The sequence below is a fragment of the Neophocaena asiaeorientalis genome, unplaced genomic scaffold, assembly GCF_003031525.2.
Source record: "Neophocaena asiaeorientalis asiaeorientalis breed wild unplaced genomic scaffold, Neophocaena_asiaeorientalis_V1.1 scaffold593, whole genome shotgun sequence".
Lineage (NCBI taxonomy): Eukaryota > Metazoa > Chordata > Mammalia > Artiodactyla > Phocoenidae > Neophocaena > Neophocaena asiaeorientalis.
In genome coordinates this window covers 108,824-126,573 of record NW_020174701.1, presented here as the reverse complement: position 1 = coordinate 126,573, position 17,750 = coordinate 108,824, and the positions used below count along the sequence as shown (strand labels likewise).

At 45.2% G+C, this 17,750-nt stretch overlaps 1 protein-coding gene across 1 annotated transcript in view; it reads right to left on the bottom strand.

The window, feature by feature from the left end:
- Positions 1–1,625: 1,625 nt before the first annotated feature.
- The window catches only part of LOC112409204 (cilia- and flagella-associated protein 221-like), a 27,756-nt gene continuing 11,631 nt past the window's right edge, over positions 1,626–17,750 (bottom strand). Inside the window, exons 4-7 of the mRNA XM_024759161.1 lie at positions 14,786–14,872; positions 14,527–14,625; positions 12,881–12,981; positions 1,626–1,953 (exon numbers count right to left, since the gene is read on the bottom strand). Coding sequence (XP_024614929.1) covers positions 1,626–1,953; positions 12,881–12,981; positions 14,527–14,625; positions 14,786–14,872 — 615 coding nt within the window. The remainder of the gene's footprint in view (positions 1,954–12,880; positions 12,982–14,526; positions 14,626–14,785; positions 14,873–17,750) is intronic.

The window sequence follows — 17,750 nt, the reverse complement described above, 5'->3', positions numbered from 1 at the left end:
GCATTAGGTGCATTCACACTGTTATACAACCATCACCAAAAAGGCCTTGAAAAGGCTTGAAAAGCCTCCTGCAGATCGATTTCCTTTTTAGTTGAGAAAAATATAGCACTTATTGGGAGAAGATAAGAGGATACACTAAGAACTACTGACGGTCTTTTCCTCTTTTAGGAGACAAGGGAGAAGCAAGCCCACACTGAAGGTATTAAAAACACACTCGGCTGGGGCTTCCCTGGTGGCGCAGTGGTTGACAGTTCGCCTGCCGATGCGGGGGACGCGCGTTCGTGCCCTAGTCCGGGAGGATCCCGCATGCTGCAGGAGCGGCTGGGCCCGTGAGCCACGGCCGCTGAGCCTGCATGTCTGGAGCCTGTGCTCCGCGGCGGCCGGGCGCCCGGCTACAGCTCCAAGTCCCTGCCGCTCACCCACCAGCAATTATAAGGACAAAAAATCACTCGGCAGTGGAATAATAAATGAATTTTTAAAGCAAAGCAGCGCATTTTCAAATACTTTTGGTTCTGAAATTGCAGTCTCTAAGAATTTTGAGTGAGAAGACCCAACGCAGCCAAAAATAATAAATAAATAAATAAATCAAAGGGAGAAAAGCAGTATCCAGTATTACAATTTTCAAGCCAGGCTCTAATAAGGTCAGTATTACTTTCCCAAATTTCAGTTTTTCAGCCTTTTGATGGCTTTCTCCAGGAGTCAAGTCTGGGGTTCAACATTTTGTGAGAAAAACTTGAAAAAAAAAACCCTAATTTTTTGGGTCACTTTTAGGGTCGTATAGCCATCACGAAGCGGAGCCTGGATTGGAATCTAGACACTGCACTGCCTCGTCTCCTTTTTAGTTTCTTTATTGAGGGTCCTCACAGGCCAGGCAGGTAACAGTGAGAGGAGAGGGCTACGTGTGAGGTTAACAGGGAGTGGTGGGGACTGTGGCAGCCCGGCAAAGGTACTGCCCTCTGACGGGGCAGCTTCCAGTTCGTCCCTGAGGAACTGATTGTGGTCATGCAGGAATGTGTGCCTAGTACTGCTGGATCTTCCTCTTTTTTTTTTCTTTTAACAAAGAGTGGAAATCTAAATTTTCATGTGCAATCTTCTGATTTCTAAATGTTGGTAACTAACTGAAATTTTTAAAATTTATTTTATTGGAGTCTAGTTGATTTACAATGTTGTGTTAACTTCTGCTGTAAGCAAAGTGACTCAGTTATACATATGTATACATTCTTTTGCATACTCTTTTCCATGATGGTTTATCCCAGGAGATTGGATATAGTTCCCTGTGCCCTACAGTAGGACCTTATTGTTTACCCATTCTATACATAATAGTTTGCATCTGCTAATCCCAAACTCCCAGTCCACCCCCCCCACCTTTCCCCTTTGGCAACCACAAGCCTGAAATGTTTACAAAAAATAAATCATGTGGTCCCCAACCATGTGGACCAAATGAAGTAGATCAGCAGTTTAATGAGATCAGAGCCACAAATTCAGAACGGATGGATGGGTGGCAGGCTGAGGGATAAACTGTCTGCACCAGACTAGACAGGAGGATTGGTGGGACGCTCTCCACTCTCCCCAACAATCTAAAAATTCCTCAGAGAACCATCCTGGGCTTTACTCCCCACAGGGAGCTACAAAGGGAAAGACTGAGGTTGAGGGGATGAGATGGGCGAAGGAGCCAGAGGTACAGCTGCCAGCAGCCAGATGCCCACCTCGTAAGACACAGTGACAGGTTGGCGGTGCTGCTGGAGGGCGTGCTGGTGCTCTGGGTGGGCGGGGTGGGGGCGACAGTGGGTGAGGTTGGGCGCAGAAGCTGCCGAGCAGCTGGGACAAGCAGAGACGCAGCACCTGCAGGTGTGTCGTTCCTGGTCCCGCAGCCGGGCCTCACCAGCAGCCCCTGAAGAAGTGACGGAGCAGAGCGGGGGTATTCGTGTGTGCGTGGGACTGGGGGCTGCGGGCCTGAGGCAGAGAAACAGCAGGAGCCGGACTGCAATGCAGCCTCGAGGGTGAGGGCTGATGGGCTCCCAGGCGAGTGGCACGCTTGGGACCTTGGGACCACAGTGAGACTGGAGGTCACAGACGAGGCATCGTCGCTTCTTATGCACCCAGCAATGGCTGCAGCCAACCCGCCCTCGTGGGAGGAGTGTTTTCTCACAGATAATATTTAGCATCTGCCCTTCAAACCAGATGTGTGTGTGCTCTGTGTTATATAACTTCTGGTTGCTGGAGTCAAAATGCCTAGTCCAGCGTTTTTTTCCTCCAATTAATCACATCCTGGGACCTAATGTTTAAATCCAGTATTGCATGTCTTGCACATAACTGTTCTAAAGACTCTTATTTTATGTCCTGTACGTATCAGAACAGTGTACATTGCCACGTAACGTAAAAAAGAAAAATCTACATAAACAACGCAGCAACCACCCAAGTGTTATACCAGCTAAAACAGTAAATAACCTTTGAACAGTGCATGGCCACACTCAAACGCCCCTCTGCCCCAGGGAGGGAAGGCAGCCCAGAGATGGACTGCCACGTAGTCACCCCACACTCTCCATCATGACACCGCCCACCGGAAGACCGTCCCCTCTGCCAGGCAGCAGCTCACATCAGCTCAACCTCGCACAAATCCACACCATCACTCCAGAGAAGGACAATTCCAGAGCCCGATGAAGCCGGACGGAGGGTGGACAGGCGAGTGTGTGAATCGAGGGCCCGTCCGCCTGCTGTGGATTTGTGGTGATGCTGCGTGCCCTCCCCTTGGCCAGCTGGTGGACCCATCGCCCGGCTCTGGGAGGGCTGGCACTGAGGACTCTCCCCTTGACCTTCTCCAGAGAAGTGCCCTTGGCTGAGGGGCTGGGCACCCCCATCCCTGTCCTGCACTCCTTTATGGGTTATGCCTTAGTAAGTCAGGTGCAATGAATCCTTGTTTCTGCTTCTAAGGAACCTAAGGCCCCACTACTACATTTAAATACTTGCAATCAGCGCCTGCTTTTGAGGTGTCCCAGGCCCCTCTCCACAGCAGTGCTAAGTACATGATGTGTTTATTTAATAGAGTTGCTATACTATACACAGAAATTGCTACAGTATCAAGTAGAACGTAAGATTATACTTCAAAGCCCCCTTCTGAAACTCTGATAACTGAGGTAGGTAAAGAGTATGAAAAAATCCAAAGTTTGGGCTTCCCTGGTGGCGCAGTGGTTGAGAGTCCGCCTGCCGATGCAGGGGACACGAGTTCGTGCCCCGGTCCGGGAAGATCCCACGTGCCACGGAGCGGCTGGGTCCATGAGCCATGGCCGCTGAGCCTGTGCGTCCGGAGCCTGTGCTCCGCAACGGGAGAGGCCACAACGGTGAGAGGCCCGCGTACAACAACAACAACAAAAAACTCCAAATTTTAAAATAAACAATATGTCAGCAATATTTATAATTAATTAAAAACACTGTTTCAGATGTAGACAACAAACGTATGGGCACCAAGGGGGGAAAGTGGGCGGGGGGTGGGGGTGGAACGAATTGGGAGATTGGGATGGACATATATACACTAACACGTATAAAATAGATAACTAATAAGAACCCGCTGTATAATAAATAAATAAGTAAATAAATAAAAACACTGTTTCAATTCCCAATCTCTTCTATTCAACGCCTGGCTTTCACATAGCTTTCAGATACAATCCATTAGCTCAAAGACACAAGTGAAATTATTATACTTCTGATGATCATTGTAGTATTTTTACCTCTTAAAAGCAAATTTTAAAGAAAGGTACAAAACAGTTTTACTATAGTCACATAAGCCCACACAAATATGACGTGAATGTAAGCTTTGAAAAGTCAAACTCTTAAAAGTCTGACAATCACATGCAATATAATATGCCCCAAATTTCAAAGAGAAGCGGTTTCTTTCTAAAAAATATTTATTTGGCTGCACTGGTCTTAGCTGCGGCACGTGGACTCAGCTGCGGCATGCATGCGGGATCTAGTTCCCTGACCAGGGATCAAACCTGGGCCCCTCATTGGGAGCACCGAGCCTTAGCCGCTGGACCACCAGGGAAGTCCCCAGAGTGCAGTTTCTACAAGGTACACACGACCGTGCATTTCTCTGCTTCCCTTGTTCAGTGGTGGCCTCAGTGAAATCCACCTTTGCCAGCAAAGCCTCTGAGGCCCTTCTCGCTCAGCCCTTTCCTTGCCACAGTGCTGATAACCCAGGTCCAGGCTCACGAACGCCCCAGAGCACTCCACAGGTGCCGTTCCATCCACACCTCTGCCTGTGCCCAAGCCTCCACACTGCCTGAAACACCCTTCTTCCCTCCTGCTCCCTTCCGCTGCCTGATGTCTAGTCGCGCTTCAAAAGCTCACGGCAGGTGCACTCTCCTCTAGGAAGTCTTGTCTGAGCTCCGCCGTCCCACCTGCCCCCAACTCACTTCACACTGAGCTGGGTTATGTGTTCTTCCTCAGAACACACTGAATTAGAAATTAGAATCGTCCAGTTAACAAACAGCTCAAACAACTCAACAACAAAAACCAAACATCCTAATCGAAAAATGGGCAGAAGACCCAAATAGACATTTCTCCAAAGAAGACATACAGGGCTTCCCTGGGGGCACAGTGGTTAAGAATCTGCCTGCCAATGCAGAGGACATGAGTTCGAGCCCTGGTCTGGGAAGATCCCACATGCTGCAGAGCAACCAAGCCCGTGCGCCACAACTACTGAGCCCACGTGCCACAACTACCAAAGCCCGCGCACCTAGAGCCCATGTTCCGCAACAAGAGAAGCCACCGCAATGAGAAGCCCGCGCACGGCAATGATGAGTAGCCCCCACTCACTGCAACTAGAGAAAGCCCGCGTGCAGCAACGAAGACCCAAACCAGCCAAAAATAAATAAATAAATTTATTAAAAAAAAAAAAAGAAGACATACAGATGGCCAGGAGGCATGTGAAAAGATGGTCATCATCACTACTTATTAAAGAAATGCAGATCAAAACTACAACGAGGTACCACCTCACACAGGTCAGAATGGCCATCATCAAAAAGTCTACAAACAATAAATTCTGGAGAGGGTGTGGAGAAACAGGAAACCCCCTACACTGTTGGTGGGAATGTAAATTGGTGCAGCCACTATGGAGAACAGTATGGAGGCTCCTTAAAAAACTAAAAATAGAGCTGCCATATGCTCCAGCAATCCCACTCCTGGGCATATATCCAGACAAAACTGTAATTCAAAAAGATACATGCACCCCTATGTTCATAGCAGCACTATTTACAATAGACAAGACATGGAAGCAACATAAGTGTCCACCGACAGAGTAATGGATAAACAATATGTAGTACATATACAATGGAATATTACTCAGCCATAAAAAATAATGAAATAATGCTATTTGCAGCAACACGGATGGACCTAGAGATCCTCATACTAAGTGAAGTTAAGTCAGAAAAAGAAAGACAAATACCATATGATACCGCTTATACGTGAAATCTAAAATATGACACAAATGAACTTACGAGACAGAAACAGACTTGCAGATGTAGAGAACAGACTTGTGGTTGCTGAGGAGCGGGGTGTGGGGGGAAGGAGTGGGAGTTTGGGGTCAGCAGGTGCAAACTAGTACATAGAGGATGGATAACAACAAGGTCCTACTGCAGAGCACAGGGAACTCTACTCAATATCCTGTGATAAACCATAATGGAAAAGAACATGAAAAGGAATGTGTGTATAGGGAGCTTCCCTGGTCGTCCAGTGGTTAAGACTCCACACTTCCACTGCAGGGGGCACGGGTTTGATCCCTGGTTGGGGAACTACAATCCCGCATATCATGTGGTGCGGCCAGAAAAAAAAAAAATGAATGTGTGTGTGTGTGTGTGTGTGTGTGTGTGTGTATATATATATATATATATGAATCACTTTGCTATACAGCAGTAATTAACACAGCATTGTAAATCAACTATACTTCAATAAAATACAAATAAAGAATTGTCTATTTAATCATGAGATGAGGGTTTAATCACCTCTACATCCTTAGTACCTACCATTGTGCCTGGCACATAGTAGGCATTCAATAAAGGTTTGTTAAATGAATGAATGAATGAATGTTGAATAAAGAACCTACCCAAATAATACCTTCAACCCCCAAGGCGGCCTAGGATTAACAGAGGACATTTCAGGTGAAAACCCTTTCAAACAGTCACCACCACCACCACCCCCGACACCAGGCTGCTACCAGACATTGTGGATGGAATGCAGTGCTGGGCAGTTTGCATAGTTAAAGGTTGGGGAAAAGCCATTAAGTCAGGTGCATCAAGTCTTGGGAAGGCGCTGCTGCCAGAATGCTTGAAGAAACAAAGTAGCACGCGTATTTTTTGAAAATTTTTTAAAAATATCACAGTGTTACACACAGTAACTCAGCTTCATAAACTGTTTAGCTGAAATTTTCATTCTGATTACAAATGAAGGGCATGATGTATAAAACAGCTTGGGAGAAGCCTCCAGGGAAGTGGGCAGATTTATCTGTTAAGAAGGTCCAAGAGGGAGGGGATGTATGTATATGTATGGCTGAATCACTTTGTTGTACAGCAGAAACTAACACAACATTGTAAAGCAATTATACCACACTAAAAAAAAGAATAAGAAGAACCAAGGCTGATTTCTGCATCATTTCCTCCTGCCTATGGACCAGTGCTCTCAACCTCAACAGCCTTGCTTACGGTCCAGACAAGGAGTGATTTGTGGAGGGAAAGAAAGAAAAACAGGGAGAGAGAGAGAGGAAGGGAGAGAAGGAGGGAGGGAGGGAGGAAGACAGATGAACTAGGAAGTTAGTTGTTTCCTGCCACTTCAATTTTGGTTAAAAATTGCTTATTCACCCATTTAAAGGAAATAGCTATGTTTGGCCTCAAAATGCATAGAGTGAGTGGGTCCTGCCAGGAGGGATTCACCTCTATTAGCCCCTTTTGTATGTATAATTTATTGACAATTATTTTGGGGGGGAATTTATATTTTATTTTATTTTATTTTAATTTTAGTTTTTGGCCACACCGTGCAGGGATCTTAGTTCCCTGACCAGGGATCGAACTCACATCCCCTGCATTTGAAGTGCAGAGCCTTAACTACTGGACCACCAAGGAAGTCCCTTATTGACAATTCTTAAAGAGCTGTTTTTAAAAAAATAAGTAAAGAGAGATGGTGCATCAGAAGCTCACGCGAAGCCGCTGGGCAGAGGATGGGATCGCACGTCAGCTGAACCAATGCGATTGTTCAGATCTAGATGGTGAGTTTCATTCAAGGGCTCTGAAGCTCATACACCTTGGTCCCCCGCCAGCACCAAAAAGCTTCAGTTGCCCCCTCTCTACCTCTACCTCTACTACCCAGTCACTAGCAACTTGTATCCCCTGCTCAGAGCTGCCTGCAGGCACTTGAATTTGCTTTCACCCCCAAACACAGGCTGAAGCCCACAGTCTTTGCTCACTGTCTGGGCCTAGACCACAAGGCATCTAGTATCTACCAGCTACTGGGTGGCTTCATCACCTGCAAGACGTAGTCCACACTCTTTGCCACCACTGTGCTTTTGTACGTGCTGTTTCCCTGCCTGGAATGCCACCCTCACAGCCCGCCCCGTGGTGGCTAACCGGATAGGATAACCGGACGTCCCCTGCTTAGGCGTGAGGACTTTCCCCATCCCTCCTGCATGAGACCCCGTGTGTGCCCTGATTACAACACTTGGCACGCGGTGTAATTAATCAGTGACGTGGTTCTGTCCCCATCAGACTTTAAGACCTTCAGAATGAGAACTTTTGTCTATTCATCTTTTTACCACAGGTGATATTCAAAATATCACCCAAACAGGACTTCACGGGCAGTGCGCCACTAGCGTGGATACAAAGCTGGAGCCAGGTCCTGCAGGTCCGTCCCCCCGCCACCCCCGACCACCACCAGATGGCTAGGTATTAACAACTTAGTTACGGAATCATTGGAGGTGAGGGGCGGCAGGAGAGGGGCCAAGCAGATGGCAGGGAGGGATCGGGGGCTCAGGACAGTATATATTTCCCAACTAGTATAGAAATATTTCAGCGTTTAACAAGATTTTAACAACCGGCATGGCCATTGTATCTCGGTATCTAACAGCTCAATAGTCACCTTCTTTATGTCCCTAGGGACAGACAGCACTGTGCCTGGTAGTAGGTATTTAGTAAATATTTACTGCTGAAACAAGACACACCTTGAAGTACAACTAGAGTCATCAACTATCTTCCCAACAAGGAGGGCGGATTTGAGATTTGGCTTCCATAGTGACTGTCCAGGGTCTTGGCCTTCCCTGTGGCCATTCCGTCCAAAAACAGATGCTGGTTAATGCACAGCCATGAGAGGCCTCCCTGGGACTCCGACACCAATACTCCCAACCCAGCAGGCCCTCCAACTACCGCTGTTGCCAACAGTATTCGGACCTTCTGGCAGCTACCCTGCCCTGTGAAGGGGAGCCTGTGGAGAAAGAAGCCTGCAACAGGGCAGCAAAACCAAGATCCGGGGAGGGGAGGGTCCCAGCAACCCCTGTTAAACCCCTAGACGCAGCCATGCCTGAAGGTGCGTGCCATCTTGCACCTTTCAGGTTGATGACCCAATAAATTCCTTTCTTGCTTAATGATATTTTGACTCGGTTGGGTTTGTTTGTTGGTTGTTTGCTTTGCCTTTGCAACTACAAGTCCAGTCTAACTCAGCTAGAAGGAAAACTTTCCATTAGGAAAAACAGAAATCTAAGTTTTTATCTATGTGAGTCTCTCTTAACTTTTCACATCCCATGACAGTTTGGTAATTCATTTTGATAACTTACCTTTCACCAAGTAGAACATTTGATAGATTTATAAATGAGGGAAAGTCCAGTCTATTCATGACAGGATAGGCGTGGATGGGAATAAGCAAAGTCTCATCTCCCTAAAATTAATGGGAAAAAAGTCAAGTTTACCATGCTTAAGACTATAATTTTCTTTTTCTTTGTTTTTGGCTGTGCCTCGCAGCATGTGGGAACTTAGTTCCCCGACCAGGGGTTGAACCCACGCCCCCTGCTTTGGAACAACTGGACCGCCAGGGAAGTCCCAAGACTATAATTTTCAAAGATGAATTTGTAGATCCTTTATTTCTTATCTTGTTTTCTATCATTAAAAAATACTTCCAGAAAAAAAGGGAGAACATTTCCTTAAAAAAAACACTGAGTGCTTAAATATAACAGTTGAAATATTGAGTTTTCTTAGCTATAAACAAAGTATAGAAAAATTTTAGCATATTTCACTGAAATGATATTCAATATTATCCAGGAAAGCTAATGATGCCTTCATGTAGAGATGAAAACAGTCATCTGTTTCGATATCAGAAAGTTATAGGGAAACACAATTGTGAGCGGCCTGAGATAAACAGAAACCAGCACAGAATCAGCTGATACAGACAGTGCCGAACAGTAAGCACTGGACCAGCCAGAGGCACAGAGGCCTGCTTCTAGACCTGCACAGTGCGTGACCTTGAGTAAGACTTCTGACCTCTCCACAGCTCGTCTCTTCCTTTGCTTTCAAGTGGGGATAAGGCCACCTTTCTTTAAAGGTATTTTTGAGAATTAAAGCAGACACTGGCCTTGAAAATTTTAAGGCACCACATAAATACAAGGCACTAATAGCATTGCTATGAAGTAGCAGGACACCTGCCCTGGTGCTCTACGCAATGCCTGTCCTAAGGATTTTTGTTCTTGGTACAGAATATTCCTCCTGAAAGCACTACTCTGGTTTCATTTTTAGTTTTTTTTCCCCCCCTTTTTAAAAACTGAGACTCATCTGTTACTAAAGCACACTCTTCCACTTTAATTTTGAAAAGGTAAATTTCCTTAACCTTAAGGCTTCTCAACTTGTAAGGGCTGGGCGTGGAACCCAGAGCATAGTGTGTGTGTGTGTGTGTGTGTGTGTGTGTGTGTATATATATATATATATATATATGAATCACTTTGCTATACAGCAGTAATTAACACAGCATTGTAAATCAACTATACTTCAATAAAATACAAATAAAGAATTGTCTATTTAATCATGAGATGAGGGTTTAATCACCTCTACATCCTTAGTACCTACCATTGTGCCTGGCACATAGTAGGCATTCAATAAAGGTTTGTTAAATGAATGAATGAATGAATGTTGAATAAAGAACCTACCCAAATAATACCTTCAACCCCCAAGGCGGCCTAGGATTAACAGAGGACATTTCAGGTGAAAACCCTTTCAAACAGTCACCACCACCACCACCCCCGACACCAGGCTGCTACCAGACATTGTGGATGGAATGCAGTGCTGGGCAGTTTGCATAGTTAAAGGTTGGGGAAAAGCCATTAAGTCAGGTGCATCAAGTCTTGGGAAGGCGCTGCTGCCAGAATGCTTGAAGAAACAAAGTAGCACGCGTATTTTTTGAAAATTTTTTAAAAATATCACAGTGTTACACACAGTAACTCAGCTTCATAAACTGTTTAGCTGAAATTTTCATTCTGATTACAAATGAAGGGCATGATGTATAAAACAGCTTGGGAGAAGCCTCCAGGGAAGTGGGCAGATTTATCTGTTAAGAAGGTCCAAGAGGGAGGGGATGTATGTATATGTATGGCTGAATCACTTTGTTGTACAGCAGAAACTAACACAACATTGTAAAGCAATTATACCACACTAAAAAAAAGAATAAGAAGAACCAAGGCTGATTTCTGCATCATTTCCTCCTGCCTATGGACCAGTGCTCTCAACCTCAACAGCCTTGCTTACGGTCCAGACAAGGAGTGATTTGTGGAGGGAAAGAAAGAAAAACAGGGAGAGAGAGAGAGGAAGGGAGAGAAGGAGGGAGGGAGGGAGGAAGACAGATGAACTAGGAAGTTAGTTTTTTCCTGCCACTTCAATTTTGGTTAAAAATTGCTTATTCACCCATTTAAAGGAAATAGCTATGTTTGGCCTCAAAATGCATAGAGTGAGTGGGTCCTGCCAGGAGGGATTCACCTCTATTAGCCCCTTTTGTATGTATAATTTATTGACAATTATTTTGGGGGGGAATTTATATTTTATTTTATTTTATTTTAATTTTAGTTTTTGGCCACACCGTGCAGGGATCTTAGTTCCCTGACCAGGGATCGAACTCACATCCCCTGCATTTGAAGCGCAGAGCCTTAACTACTGGACCACCAAGGAAGTCCCTTATTGACAATTCTTAAAGAGCTGTTTTTAAAAAAATAAGTAAAGAGAGATGGTGCATCAGAAGCTCACGCGAAGCCGCTGGGCAGAGGATGGGATCGCACGTCAGCTGAACCAATGCGATTGTTCAGATCTAGATGGTGAGTTTCATTCAAGGGCTCTGAAGCTCATACACCTTGGTCCCCCGCCAGCACCTTCAAGCTTCAGTTGCCCCCTCTCTACCTCTACCTCTACTACCCAGTCACTAGCAACTTGTATCCCCTGCTCAGAGCTGCCTGCAGGCACTTGAATTTGCTTTCACCCCCAAACACAGGCTGAAGCCCACAGTCTTTGCTCACTGTCTGGGCCTAGACCACAAGGCATCTAGTATCTACCAGCTACTGGGTGGCTTCATCACCTGCAAGACGTAGTCCACACTCTTTGCCACCACTGTGCTTTTGTACGTGCTGTTTCCCTGCCTGGAATGCCACCCTCACAGCCCGCCCCGTGGTGGCTAACCGGATAGGATAACCGGACGTCCCCTGCTTAGGTGTGAGGACTTTCCCCATCCCTCCTGCATGAGACCCCGTGTGTGCCCTGATTACAACACTTGGCACGCGGTGTAATTAATCAGTGACGTGGTTCTGTCCCCATCAGACTTTAAGACCTTCAGAATGAGAACTTTTGTCTATTCATCTTTTTACCACAGGTGATATTCAAAATATCACCCAAACAGGACTTCACGGGCAGTGCGCCACTAGCGTGGATACAAAGCTGGAGCCAGGTCCTGCAGGTCCGTCCCCCCGCCACCCCCGACCACCACCAGATGGCTAGGTATTAACAACTTAGTTACGGAATCATTGGAGGTGAGGGGCGGCAGGAGAGGGGCCAAGCAGATGGCAGGGAGGGATCGGGGGCTCAGGACAGTATATATTTCCCAACTAGTATAGAAATATTTCAGCGTTTAACAAGATTTTAACAACCGGCATGGCCATTGTATCTCGGTATCTAACAGCTCAATAGTCACCTTCTTTATGTCCCTAGGGACAGACAGCACTGTGCCTGGTAGTAGGTATTTAGTAAATATTTACTGCTGAAACAAGACACACCTTGAAGTACAACTAGAGTCATCAACTATCTTCCCAACAAGGAGGGCGGATTTGAGATTTGGCTTCCATAGTGACTGTCCAGGGTCTTGGCCTTCCCTGTGGCCATTCCGTCCAAAAACAGATGCTGGTTAATGCACAGCCATGAGAGGCCTCCCTGGGACTCCGACACCAATACTCCCAACCCAGCAGGCCCTCCAACTACCGCTGTTGCCAACAGTATTCGGACCTTCTGGCAGCTACCCTGCCCTGTGAAGGGGAGCCTGTGGAGAAAGAAGCCTGCAACAGGGCAGCAAAACCAAGATCCGGGGAGGGGAGGGTCCCAGCAACCCCTGTTAAACCCCTAGACGCAGCCATGCCTGAAGGTGCGTGCCATCTTGCACCTTTCAGGTTGATGACCCAATAAATTCCTTTCTTGCTTAATGATATTTTGACTCGGTTGGGTTTGTTTGTTGGTTGTTTGCTTTGCCTTTGCAACTACAAGTCCAGTCTAACTCAGCTAGAAGGAAAACTTTCCATTAGGAAAAACAGAAATCTAAGTTTTTATCTATGTGAGTCTCTCTTAACTTTTCACATCCCATGACAGTTTGGTAATTCATTTTGATAACTTACCTTTCACCAAGTAGAACATTTGATAGATTTATAAATGAGGGAAAGTCCAGTCTATTCATGACAGGATAGGCGTGGATGGGAATAAGCAAAGTCTCATCTCCCTAAAATTAATGGGAAAAAAGTCAAGTTTACCATGCTTAAGACTATAATTTTCTTTTTCTTTGTTTTTGGCTGTGCCTCGCAGCATGTGGGAACTTAGTTCCCCGACCAGGGGTTGAACCCACGCCCCCTGCTTTGGAACAACTGGACCGCCAGGGAAGTCCCAAGACTATAATTTTCAAAGATGAATTTGTAGATCCTTTATTTCTTATCTTGTTTTCTATCATTAAAAAATACTTCCAGAAAAAAAGGGAGAACATTTCCTTAAAAAAAACACTGAGTGCTTAAATATAACAGTTGAAATATTGAGTTTTCTTAGCTATAAACAAAGTATAGAAAAATTTTAGCATATTTCACTGAAATGATATTCAATATTATCCAGGAAAGCTAATGATGCCTTCATGTAGAGATGAAAACAGTCATCTGTTTCGATATCAGAAAGTTATAGGGAAACACAATTGTGAGCGGCCTGAGATAAACAGAAACCAGCACAGAATCAGCTGATACAGACAGTGCCGAACAGTAAGCACTGGACCAGCCAGAGGCACAGAGGCCTGCTTCTAGACCTGCACAGTGCGTGACCTTGAGTAAGACTTCTGACCTCTCCACAGCTCGTCTCTTCCTTTGCTTTCAAGTGGGGATAAGGCCACCTTTCTTTAAAGGTATTTTTGAGAATTAAAGCAGACACTGGCCTTGAAAATTTTAAGGCACCACATAAATACAAGGCACTAATAGCATTGCTATGAAGTAGCAGGACACCTGCCCTGGTGCTCTACGCAATGCCTGTCCTAAGGATTTTTGTTCTTGGTACAGAATATTCCTCCTGAAAGCACTACTCTGGTTTCATTTTTAGTTTTTTTTCCCCCCCTTTTTAAAAACTGAGACTCATCTGTTACTAAAGCACACTCTTCCACTTTAATTTTGAAAAGGTAAATTTCCTTAACCTTAAGGCTTCTCAACTTGTAAGGGCTGGGCGTGGAACCCAGAGCAGAGGGGTGTGGAGGTGCCAGTTTTAAGGGAAGGACTGACAGCACGTGGGGCTGGAGGCTGGAGGCGGGGGATGAATTAGGTGACCTGGAAAAGGCCTTCGAGAGCTCCTACAGCACAGCCTCTGGGGTCGGACCACACAAGTAGCCTCCCTGCAGAACCCCAGGGCTGCCTCGGAGGACATTTGCTGCTGGTGCCCAGTGACAACTCGGGGTTGTTGCTGATCTTCTCACCTAGCTCTTAAAGGAGGATGTTTAAGTTATTTGACAAGCCTTCCTCAACTCCCAGCACCACAAGATAAATGAGATTTTTAGGCCAGGGCAGGTGGGAACCTGCAGCAAGCAGTGTCTCTGGCTCTGCCCCAGTTCTCGGCAGCCTGGAGCTTCCCCAGCTGGGACCCACGTCACCGGACCAGGACCCTCAAGCCACTCAGACCGGCTGCCCAAGGCATCAGGCTGAGAAACTTCATACTTGTCACTCCGTTTCTCTTCTTCCCTTGAAGATGTAAGGTTTGATGCCACCCCCAAGCCCCAGAAACCCCCTGATATTAAGGGACATACCTTACAGTGAATGCGGATGCAATCATAGTAGTATCGCCACTCATCTGGAGTAAATGTAATGGTGACCGTGAGGGACAAGCCAGGGATAAGGCGGTGCTCCTAGAAGACAAGGGGGTTCCTGTCCGGATGAGCCCCAGCGCCCAAGGGAGCAGGACCACGGGGACAACACGCTACATGCCGTCCTGGGCAGACCTGCGGCACAGAAAGCCACACCTGGCAATGAACACCTTGGGAGAATATGCCCCCCAGAGACACTTACCTTTTTCACATACTTGATCTGAAAGTGTTTGGTTTGGGGGGGTAAAATATGAACGTGTACATCTTCATTGCAAATATTGACCACGTGCTGGAGAGAAAAAGCATTCACATGAATACGCTGCTTTATCCACCTGCACATGCCCCTCCTCATTTATCCTTACCTCATCTTGTTCCTAAAGGGATGTGAGGAGATACGGTGCAATTTCATTATTTTGTAAATTTTTATTCTATATTGATGTATAGTCGATTTACAATGTTGCCTTAATTTCAGGTGTACAGCAAAGTGACTCAGTTATACATATACATGTATCTATTCTTTTTCAGATTATTTTCCCATTTAGGTCATTACAGAATATTGAGTAGAGTTCCCTGTGCTATACGGTAGATCCTTGTTGTTTATTTTATCTATAGAGGTGTGTATATGTTAATCCCAAACTCCTAATTTATTTCTCCCCCTAACCTTTCCCCTTGCTAACCATAAGGGTTTTTTTTATGATTTTTTTTTTTTTTTTTTTTCTGCATTGGGTCTTCGTTGCTGTGCGCGGGCTTTCTCTAGTTGCAGCCAGCGGGGGCTACTCTTCATTGGTGCACAGGCTTCTCATTGCGGTGGCTCCTCTTGTTGCGGAGCACGGGCTCTAGGCGCGTGGGCTTCAGCAGTTGTGGCGCACAGGCTTAGCTGCTCCATGGCATGTGGGATCTTCCTGGACCAGGAATCGAACCTGTGTCCCCTGCAATGGCAGGCAGATTCTTAACCACTGTGCCAGGCGGGAAGTCCCCATAAGTTTGTTTTCTATGTCTCTGAGTCTATTTCTGTTTTGTACATAAATAAATTCATTTGTATCATTAAGATTCCACATATAAGTGATATCATATGGTATTTGTCTTCCTCTGTCTGACTTACTTCACTAAGTATGATAATCTCTAGGTCCAACCATGTTGCTGCAAATGGCATTATTTCATTATTCCTCTAGGAGGTGGATCCAAAAAGATCTTGCTGTGATTTATGTCAGAGAGTGTTCTGCCTATGTTTTCCTCTAAGAGTTTTACAGTGTCTGGCCTTACATTTAGGTCTTTAATCCATTTTGAGTTTATTTTTGTGTATGGTGTTAGGGAGTGTTCTAATTTCATTCTTTTACATGAGGCTGTCCAGTTTTCCCAGCACCACTTATCCAAGAGGCTGTCATTTCTCCATTATATATCCTTGACTCCTTTATCAAAAATAAGGTGACCATACGTGTGTGGGTTTATCTCTGAGTTTTCTATCCCGTTCCATTGATTTGTGTGTCTGTTTTTGTGCCAGTCCCATACTGTTTTGATTACTGTGGCTTTCTAGTATAGTCTGAAGTCAGGGAGCCTGATTCCTCTCGCTCCATTTTTTCTTTCTCAAGATTGCTTTGGCTTCAGTGCACATTTAAACGCTTTAAGAGATTCAAAATCTATCATACACCACTTAACGAATAATAAAATAAACACAACACCACTTAAAGAATACTGAAATATGCCCATGTGTCTCTGTCCAACCTAAGACTTTTCCAGAGCTACAGCCCCAGGTACCCCCCGGCATGGCCTTGCACACTCCCCTCCTCCTGCCCTGACTGGTTACCTGTGCACCTTTTTGTTGAACTCAACTTAGTCCTGTGGTTCAGCTAAGCTAAGAAGCCAGCCACCCACCCACTCCCAGTTTCTCTAATTACATGCCACTTGTCCTGGGGACCTGGTGACACTAAGGCAGTCAAAAAATCAGGAAAAGAAGTGTGGAGAGGACAGCCTCCAATCCATTGTTAGGGCTGATAAAAAAACCCCATAAAGTCAGGAGTTCTCTGATGGGGTCAGGAGGAGGCCCTCGTTCAAGGCAGGACAACCTGCTGGGTAAGTTAACAAGGTCTCTGAGTAGAGGGGTTTTTCCTTCCTCTACATGAAAGGAGAGCAAGGACCTTGGGTTCTGGGATGTGGCCTTCACCTGGGCCAGAGGACAGCTAAGAGGCTCTTGGTCTCCAAAGTCCAGGCCAGAGGCTGAGCCTGTCACACGGCCACTGCCCAAGGCCTCGAGTTCACTGAGGCCCTAAGTCAGGCTTAAGACACAGTCTCTTGATGAGATTATACCAATGCTTGCATTTGTTAAAAGTTCTCATTTGTCACCTGTGAATATATTTTTTTGAATTTTATCTTATTTTATTTTTTTATACAGCAGGTTCTTATTAGTTATCTGTTCACCTGTGAATATTCTTAAAGGACCACAATTTTTGTGACCCTGTTTTGGCATATCTTTAAAAAATTTTTTTAATTTAACTATAGTTGATTTACAATACTGTGTTAGTTTCAAGTGTCAAATTCAAGCTTCAGATTCTTTTCCATTATAGATTAATACAAGATACTGAAAATAGTTCCCTATGCTATACAGTAAAAGCCGTTATTTATCTATTTTATATATAGTAGTGTGTATCCGTTAATCCCAAACTCCTAATTTATCTCCTCCCCCATCCCCTTTCCCCTCTGGTAACCATAAGCTTATTTTCTTTGTCTATGAGTCTGTTTTTGTTTTGTAAATAAGTTGATTTGTATTATTTTTTTAGATTCCACATAGAAGTGATATAATATCTGTCTTTCTCTGCCTTACTTCACTTAGTATGATAATCTCTAGGTCCATCCATGTTGCTGCAAACCTAAATGTCCATCAACAGATGAATGGATAAAGAAGATGTGGTACACACATATAATGGAATATTACTCAGCTATAAAAAAGAAGGAAATATTGCCGTTTGCAGCAACATGGCATATCTCTTTATTTTTTTAATTTTATTTTTAAAGTTACTTTTATTAAAATTTATTTTTGGCTGCTTTGGGTCTTCGCTGCTGCGTGCAGGCTTTCTCTAGTTGCGGTGAGCGGGGGCTTCTCTTGTTGCAGAGCACGGGCCCTAGGCATGTGGGCTTCATAGTTGCAACATGCAGGCTCAATACTTGTGGCT